Below are 8,734 nucleotides of genomic sequence, written 5' to 3'. Positions count from 1 at the left end.
AGTTCTTGCGCCTGTACCCACAGGGCTTATACCACATTCAGAGGCATCCGCCTGCCTCTCCGCCCACCCCTAAAGGGGTGAGACTCGAGAAGTACTTTTAAGAACGGTTAAATTAAGACTCAAACGAGGCTTGCTGTCAAAGCAGAACTTTGCGCCTACTGGCTCCGCCTGACACTTGTTGAGCTGCACGGTTCAGCTGAAGCGTTGCTACCTAATCACTGTAAAGACGTCCCCAGAGGAGGGCCAAAATGGCGACGGACTCCTCTTGGCACAGCCCTGTTCCCTCCCGGCTCTGGTAACGCCCATCGGCCAAGTGGAGGCGGTGCCTGACCTCCCTCCCGCCACCTCATTGGACTGAACGACTGAGGCAGAGGCCAATTCTCCTCTGCCCACTCCAGGTTTCTTGCCCTCAGAGCTCACGTGGCATTCAATTGGCTTTTATACACGTCAATTTGCGTCCTATCGCGTCTCTTTTCAGTGTTAATCCAATCATAACTTTCCTGGCTGCCCGCCTGATTTCTGATTGGTTTTGATCCGCTTCATCCTATCCCATTCCTGTCTACTTCTTACCTCCTCCCACTAGGACTTTGCCCAGGCACGTCCGAGCTTCTGGTTGGCTGTTGTTCTGTCATTCCAATGAAAACTCTTCCAATCCCTACTACTCACGGAGCCCGCCTGGCAGTTGACTGGCTTCTTCCCAAGCCCATCATCTTTAGTTCCTGCCCACCTTCACTTCCTGCCTCTTTCATTGGCCCCTAAAACTGAGAGGCCGATCTTTTGGGGCGGACACCACGCACGCAACTTTGTCTTACACGCCTTAGAGAGCAAACGAGCCTTGGCATTGGGCAATCTGCTCGTCTTTCTTCTGCAAGTCCCTCCTATCTCCCTCCCTCATTGGGCGGGGCAGCAGTAAAGGGGCGGGGCCTAGGCCGGGCTTGTGGCGCGCTGCTCCCTCCTCCTTACCCCCCCCTCCCTGTCCGGTCCGGGTTCGCTTGCCTCGTCAGCGTCCGCGTTTTTCCTGGCCCCCCCCAACCCCCCCGGACAGGACCCCCTTGAGCTCGTCCCTCAGCTGCTACCATGAGCGGTAAGGATGAGTCCACTCCAAGCTTAGGGGTGGGAGGGGAGTGAGGGGGCGCGCGCGAGGGCCGACCGGGCGGTCCCCGTCGTGAGGGGGGGCGGGCGGGAGGCGGCGGCGGCGGCCTTGGTCCCGCCCGGGGCGGAGGGAAGGGAGGGAGAAGGGGCAGTGGCGGGGCCTCCGAGGAGGAGGAGGGGGATGGGCCACCCGCCCCGGGGGAGGGGGCAGCGTGGCCTCGCCCGCCCCCTGCCCGCCCCGGCCACGGGGGACGGGCCTTACCCCCCACTACTCGGCTGCCCGCCTGAGGCTCCTCCTGCCGGGGGCTGGAGCCGCGGGGGCGGCCCGAGCAGAGCAGGCCCCGCCCGGGCCAACCGCCTCCCTGGTCCGCCCTCTGGTCGCCGCCGGCCCCAAGGCCCTCCCCCCTTCCCCCTCTGCCGTAGATTACCCCTCCCCCCGTAAATTACCCCTCCCCCTACCGTCCCGCCCTTTCCACGCCCCACACCCCGAAACCGCCCTTTCCCTCTAGGGCCCGCCCTCTAGCCTCCCCGAATCGCTAGATTTCTAACCCCTGGACCTCTTTAGCCCCTTTTAGTGTTTATAAATGTTTCCCCACTCAAACTTTTTATCTGTTCTTTTCCCCTTTCTCCTCCTTTCCTCTTGTTACTTTTTACACTTGAGTTTTTCTCTTTCTCCATTTCCTTTGACCCTAGTTTTTAGCAAACTTTCCATCCACCCACATGTTTTATGCCTTATCTATCCTTTTTTTCCCCCAGGTTACTTTTTCAACATGCCCACCGACCCTCGTATTTCCTGTACCAAAAGCACCTTTTCAGTGTTTTCTGAGTTTAATTTTGTGCAAAGGAGAATTGAGGTCCAGTTTTGGCATCACTGAGCCTAGATCACATCCTACTGGTCTGCAACTGTTCCTTCTCCCCGAATCCCTTTTTTTTTTTTTTTTTTAATACTGGCGCCTTTCACCTTCCTGTTAGTCATTTGTTTCATCACAGCCTCTTTTACCATTCTCACTTTACCTTTTGCTTTCTCCAATTTTAAAAGTTATTTAAAGTTTATTTAAAAGTTATTTTAAAATTCTTTTTAGACCAAGATCACTCCATGGATGAAATGACAGCCGTGGTGAAGATTGAAAAGGGAGTTGGTGGCAATAACGGGGGCAATGGAAATGGTGGTGGTGCCTTTTCTCAGGCTCGAAGCAGCAGCACAGGCAGTAGCAGCAGCAGCGGAGGAGGAGGGCAGGTAAGTGATGATCCTGACACAGTGGGGAAGGTGCTGAGAGGCTGTAAATATCCTTAGAGGACTGTCTTTCTACAGAAAAATTTTAAGGGAATGGCTAAACCATTTTATAGATGGGGAAGTAAGCACAGAGAGACAAGTGACTTGGAGATACCCCTAAATGAGAGTTTCAACAGTATAGATAGATCCAAGTTTTTGTTTGGTTGGGCTTTTCTTTTTTTTTCCCCTTTTGCAGTTACACTGTTTATTTTTTGTATACTGCCCCCTGGTCTGGCAAATGGGTATCACTAAAGTAACTCCTTTCCTCTCCCTTATTTCTGGCCAGGAATCCCAGCCATCCCCTTTGGCTCTGCTGGCAGCAACTTGCAGCAGAATTGAGTCACCCAATGAAAACAGCAACAACTCCCAGGGCCCAAGCCAGTCAGGGGGCACAGGTGAGCTTGACCTCACAGCCACACAACTTTCCCAGGGTGCCAATGGCTGGCAGATCATCTCTTCCTCCTCTGGGGCTACCCCTACCTCGAAGGAACAGAGTGGCAGCAGTACCAACGGCAACAATGGCAGTGAGTCTTCCAAGAATCGCACGGTCTCCGGTGGGCAGTATGTTGTGGCTGCCACCTCCAACCTTCAGAACCAGCAAGTCCTGACAGGACTACCTGGAGTGATGCCTAATATTCAGTATCAAGTAATCCCACAGTTCCAGACCGTTGATGGGCAACAGCTGCAGTTTGCTGCCACTGGGGCCCAAGTGCAGCAGGATGGTTCAGGTCAGATACAGATCATCCCAGGTGCAAACCAACAGATCATCACAAATCGAGGAAGTGGAGGCAACATCATTGCTGCTATGCCAAACCTACTCCAGCAGGCTGTCCCCCTTCAAGGCCTGGCTAATAATGTACTCTCAGGACAGACTCAGTATGTGACCAATGTACCAGTGGCCCTGAATGGGAATATTACCTTGCTACCTGTCAACAGCGTTTCTGCAGCTACCTTGACTCCTAGCTCTCAGGCAGTCACGATCAGCAGCTCTGGGTCCCAGGAGAGTGGCTCACAGCCTGTCACCTCAGGGACTGCCATCAGTTCTGCCAGTTTGGTATCTTCACAAGCCAGTTCCAGCTCCTTTTTCACCAATGCCAATAGCTACTCAACAACTACTACCACCAGCAACATGGGAATTATGAACTTTACCACCAGCGGATCAGCAGGGACCAACTCTCAGAGCCAGACACCACAGAGGGTCAGCGGGCTGCAGGGATCTGATACTCTGAACATCCAGCAGAACCAGACATCTGGAGGTTCACTGCAAGCAAGTCAACAAAAAGAGGGAGAGCAAAACCAGCAGACACAGCAACAACAACAAATTCTCATCCAGCCTCAACTGGTTCAAGGGGGACAGGCCCTGCAGGCCCTCCAAGCCGCCCCATTGTCAGGGCAGACCTTTACAACTCAAGCTATCTCCCAGGAAACCCTCCAGAACCTTCAGCTTCAGGCTGTTCCAAACTCTGGCCCCATCATCATCCGGACACCAACAGTGGGGCCCAATGGACAGGTCAGCTGGCAGACTCTTCAGCTGCAGAACCTCCAAGTTCAGAACCCACAAGCCCAGACAATCACCTTGGCCCCAATGCAGGGTGTTTCTTTGGGGCAGACCAGCAGCAGCAGTACCACCCTTACACCTATTGCCTCAGCTGCCTCCATCCCTGCCGGCACAGTCACTGTGAATGCTGCTCAGCTCTCCTCCATGCCTGGCCTCCAGACCATTAACCTCAGTGCGTTGGGTGCTTCAGGAATCCAGGTGCACCAGCTTCCAAGCCTGCCCTTGGCGATAGCAAATGCCTCAGGTAAGACTTGAAATGTTTTGCATTTATCTCTAGAGCTACTTAGCATCTTAGCTGAAACTGTTGAATAAAGAAGAGGGAGTAGAATCTTTTGAGGGCAATACTTCTGAGGGCAAGTCAGAGAAATAGCAATGAAGTCATTTGGAGCTGACTTAATGAAAACTTTTCCCTCTTCAGGTAGTCTGTCCAAAAAGGAGCATTTCTGGGCAGTGTCCTTGGAGTCTCTACTTTCAGTGCCTGGTACTACAGTACAAGAGTGGGCAAACTTTTTCTGTAAAGACCCAGATAGTAAATATTTTAGGCTTTGTGGGCCACATAAGTTCTCAGTTACGTGTACTTTGTTTTTGCAACCTTTTAAAAATATACAATATTCTTACCTTGAGGGCTTTATTTGGCTTGAGGGTTCTTCTTCTGTAGATAGAATGGATTATAAACTTATCTGTAGGGCAGTTATTAAATCATCAGATATTTCTCACAAACCACAAGCAGGGGAAAACTAATGGATTCCAAAGGACTTCAATAAAATAAGTTCCCTGGTTAATCTTTAGTTAACCAGAAGAGCCTACCCTTTGAGGTTTAATTTTTTCAACTTCTGCTTAGCTCGAAAGTATTAATGTGTATTTTTAATAAACTTCCTAGGTGATTTTTTTTTGTTTTGTTTTTGTTTCTTAAGCCTCCTAGGTAGTGATTCTAATACTTCTAGATTAGAGAGCCGCTAGAAAGTGGGTACTTTGAAAGTAGCATATGGTTGAAAGGTGGAAGAGAACAGAAGTGAGGCACAGAGTGGAGTGGGGAGATGGAGTTGAGAGGAATTAGAAGTAAGAACTTTGAAGGGAAAAGAGAAGAGTTGTCAAGGAAGGAGGTGTATATATTGAAATGTATGTTGAACCATTGACACCACTATTCAGTCATTTATTTTGAACTGTATTTTACTAGTATTGGTTAATTTGAAATTTAAAACCTCTATTTAAAATGGTGAGAATTTATTTAGAGTTTATCATTTTAAATTTCATGGTGATAGAACTAATCTTTAATGAAGCACATTAAGATATATATGCATCTTTATATTCTGGCATGATTATAGAAATTATGATGAGAAGTAGTTTAATACCACTGAACTTCTATTGGTGTATCTGTGCGTTTGTTAATTGTTTACTTTTATTATAGAGTTCTCATTCTGTTTAGATTGGTTCTTATGTAAGAGAGGGTAACAAATAGGCAACCATATTTCCTGCCTCCTGCAGTTTAGGAAAATCTGTGATGGGGGCGGTCTGCTCAAGTTCAGTACTTTCTTAACAGTCTTGTAGTAGTATGTTTAAAATTACTGCATTTTGAGCCTTAACAGACAGAAATTTTCTTAGTGAATTGGAGATCTTAACATAGAAGGTTAGAGCTGAAAGAGACCTTAGGAATCATCTCATACTTCTGCCTTATTTTCCAGATAAGGACTTTGAGATACTGGGAAACACATATGTTATGAGACAGACTACTTGCTGTTAGTTCTAAGTCTGGAGCACTCATTACCTATTAACTTTAACTTGGGACAAGAGACTTCATGTTTTAACTTGGGACATCCTTTAGATTGTTAAAAATCTTGTGGAAAAGATACCCTTTGTTACTTCGAAATTTAAGGCTGTAGAGCTGGCAAATGTTTATAGGCTAAAAATTATGTGAGTAAAAATGGGAAAAGTTTAATAAAAACTGAACCTAACAGCTTGGAAAATTAGACATTTTCTGGGTAATCTACATTTGTGTGTGTGTTTTCTCTTTGCTCTTAAGTTATTGAGATTGTTGTAGATAGTATTAATTTGGATCCTTGCAATGTGTAAACGGTTTATAACTCGAACTCTAAGGAACAGTTATGAGATACTTTCATTGCTAAATCATGGTCTGGGGAAGTCTGCCATTTACTTTGTCATAGGATAGGGCTACCTTCTTAGCTGTTGTTGATGGTCTCTGAGCTCTAGAAAATGCATGCCTTTCTATAAGATAGGAGCTGCATGACATTCACTAAGAAGAGAATGAAGCTCTGAAAGGCCATTTTGTGAGAGTTGAGATTGCTTTATTAATAGTGGTTTTTGAAGATATGTGTTTCCTCCTTTCTGGTTAGTCATAGTTGTGCAACATTTTTTCCCCTTCAATTGATCTGACTTCAGTCTTAATGAAAGATAATGCAGTCATTTCCTGGAAGCTTAGTGCTCTTTAGTTGTTGCCTGGCTGCTACAAAGTCTCTCATTTTACCTCTTTTTCTGGTAGATAGTTATTTTATTAGAAAAACTCAGCCTCTTGGCAGTATGATGTAGTGGAAAGAGCCATGAATATGAACTCATGTTGTAAGATAGGTAAGTAGATAGCACTCTGCAAAGGGAGACATTATTTTTAAATGGTTGTGGAAGACTGCAGCTTCTATGTCACTTAATAGATTTAGTCTTTTTTTTTTTTTTTTTTTTTTGGCCCTACAGCATGGCTTCTCATAAGATCCTAGTTCCCTGAATAGGGATTGAACCCTTACACCCCCATCCCCCACCTCTAGCAGTGAAATCGAAGAGTCCCAGCCACTGGACTGCCAGGGAATTCCCACATTTATTATTTTTAAGTCATCTTTTAAAACTTTTCTAAGTTCTCTTGTTGACTTTTTTATGTTTATTTGTTTTCTTGAATATACAGGCAAAGGCACAAACTTAGACCCCAAATCAGGCACCCATCTCTGTATTCCAGTTTTTCACAACTCTGCCACTGGTGGGTGGTAGTGAAGAAGGGACCACCCAGTAATGTGGAATGATCTATGGGCTCTTAGTTTTTGTTTTTATTTTTTAACTGAGCAGCTTTTCTTTTCTTTTTTCTTTTTTTCAAATTAACACTGTCCACTTTATGCTTTTATCAACACTCTTTCCTCTCCTTTGGTAGTTACACGCTCAGATCTCGGTTTTGGGTTTTTTTGTTTTGCTTATTTTAAAGCTTCAGGCTTCAGATTTTTTTCTCAGCCCTGGCTAAGTTCAGAAAACTCTTCCCCAAGGTTGAGGAGGGGCCAGTTTTGAAAGCCTTAGTTTGGATGACTTCGTGGGAGTTCTGCCTAATAAAGAGTACAGGACTGGGCTTTGGCAAGAGAATAAAACATATTTCCTTGATGGCTATAATTCACTCAAGAAGCAAATTTCAGACACTAAAAATAAAAATTTCACATCTGCTCAGTTTTATTGGGGTCAGGAAAATGTCTCCTCTTAGAAGTTAAGTTGAATGCGATACCAGAGTTGGTTTGCCAACAGTGTCGTTAAACTTGGGGTCAGATTGCTGAGACCTATTTTGTTAACAGAGTTGTATTTTAGACTAGTTCATTTGAACATAAGTGTTAAGTAGGTTTAGATGGTTTAAATGTGTCCAGAATTATCATTCTAGTGCAAAGGGTCATACAAGAAAATTTTCTATTTTAAAATAATATACTTTTATTGACTATAACATCAAATGTTTCAGCATCATTTGCTTTTTTTAGTATAATTTTATAAGTGTGTTTTATTTTTGTTTATTTTATTTATTTATTTATTTTTATAAGTGTGTTTTAAATGAAATACACTTATAAAAAGATCTCCTTTAAAATCTAGGTGCTTGATTGATTTGGAAAGACTGAGAAGACAGTCTTGAGACTTTTTCAGTTGCTCCTATTTATTTATTCCAGTGGCTTTCTGTCAATGACGTCATTGTTAAATCACGTTGTATTGTGTAATTTGGTCCTTTTAGTTCTTAATTAAATAACAAGAGCACAAGGGTGCCTAGTGTTTTGGAAAAATTTAGTATCTGTTCTGTTATCAGATCTCCTTTTCCCTTTAATTATTCTACATATAAATGTATATATGTTATTCTAGCATATAAACGTTGGCACTAAAAATGTAGTTCTGTTCATTTCTTGGTTCTAATTGTTTTGTTTTCCCTCCTTGAAAATATTTTAAATGTAAGAGGAACACCTGTAGAAAAGCTATATTACATAATGTTTTGTAAGTTACTGATTTGGGTAAACATTAATAGATAATAATTAGTTGAAAATTTTCAGTTTGCCATTTAATTGAAAAACAAGCATATTTTTCATATTTCTTTTGGAAGGTATGTCAAAATAGTATTATCCCTAACATTTAACCTTATTATACTAGATCTGCAGCGCTGACGCATTATTTAAAAGGTATATGTCCACACTGTGACTACATTGTTAATGCCATGCTAGGTTTTAAGAATTGGTCCCTTTAGAAGACCCTGAAAAAGTTTCTGAAGAAAGTTTTTTTCCTTCAGAGTTGGTTGCAAGTCTGGACTATAATTTGAATTTGTACTACTGCTCCAGTGCTTTTTAAACTCTGGCAATATTACTTGTTTGACAAGTTTGGGTGTACCTATCTGATTTACTCTGAATTTTTCTCACCCTATATCTATGTACAAAGTTAATAATTTAATGTGTACAAAATAAATAATAAAAATATAAAATACCCAGGTCAAGACAAAGACGTACCCTTTTAGAGATGAGAGAATCAGTTAAAAATCTACGTGTTTGAGGGAGTTCCCTGGAGGTCCAGTGGTTAGTACTCAG

General features: G+C 43.9%; 1 protein-coding gene across 2 annotated transcripts in view; it reads left to right on the top strand.

The window, feature by feature from the left end:
* The first annotated feature begins 975 nt into the window (after window positions 1–975).
* The window catches only part of SP1 (Sp1 transcription factor), a 42,926-nt gene continuing 35,167 nt past the window's right edge, over window positions 976–8,734 (top strand). The window contains exons 1-3 of one of the 2 annotated variants that reach the window (XM_065934318.1): window positions 976–1,084; window positions 2,175–2,329; window positions 2,652–4,167. In XM_065934318.1, coding sequence (XP_065790390.1) covers window positions 1,078–1,084; window positions 2,175–2,329; window positions 2,652–4,167 — 1,678 coding nt within the window. In that variant the 5' untranslated portion in view covers window positions 976–1,077. Of the gene's footprint in view, window positions 1,085–1,603; window positions 1,988–2,174; window positions 2,330–2,651; window positions 4,168–8,734 lie in introns of those variants that run through there. The other variant, XM_065934317.1, reaches the window with a different exon arrangement.

The sequence above is a fragment of the Muntiacus reevesi genome, chromosome 4 (genome assembly GCF_963930625.1).
Source record: "Muntiacus reevesi chromosome 4, mMunRee1.1, whole genome shotgun sequence".
In the NCBI taxonomy this organism is placed as follows: Eukaryota; Metazoa; Chordata; class Mammalia; order Artiodactyla; family Cervidae; genus Muntiacus; species Muntiacus reevesi.
The sequence above is the reverse complement of the archived record's forward strand: the minus strand, read 5'-3'. Positions and strand labels throughout refer to the sequence as shown.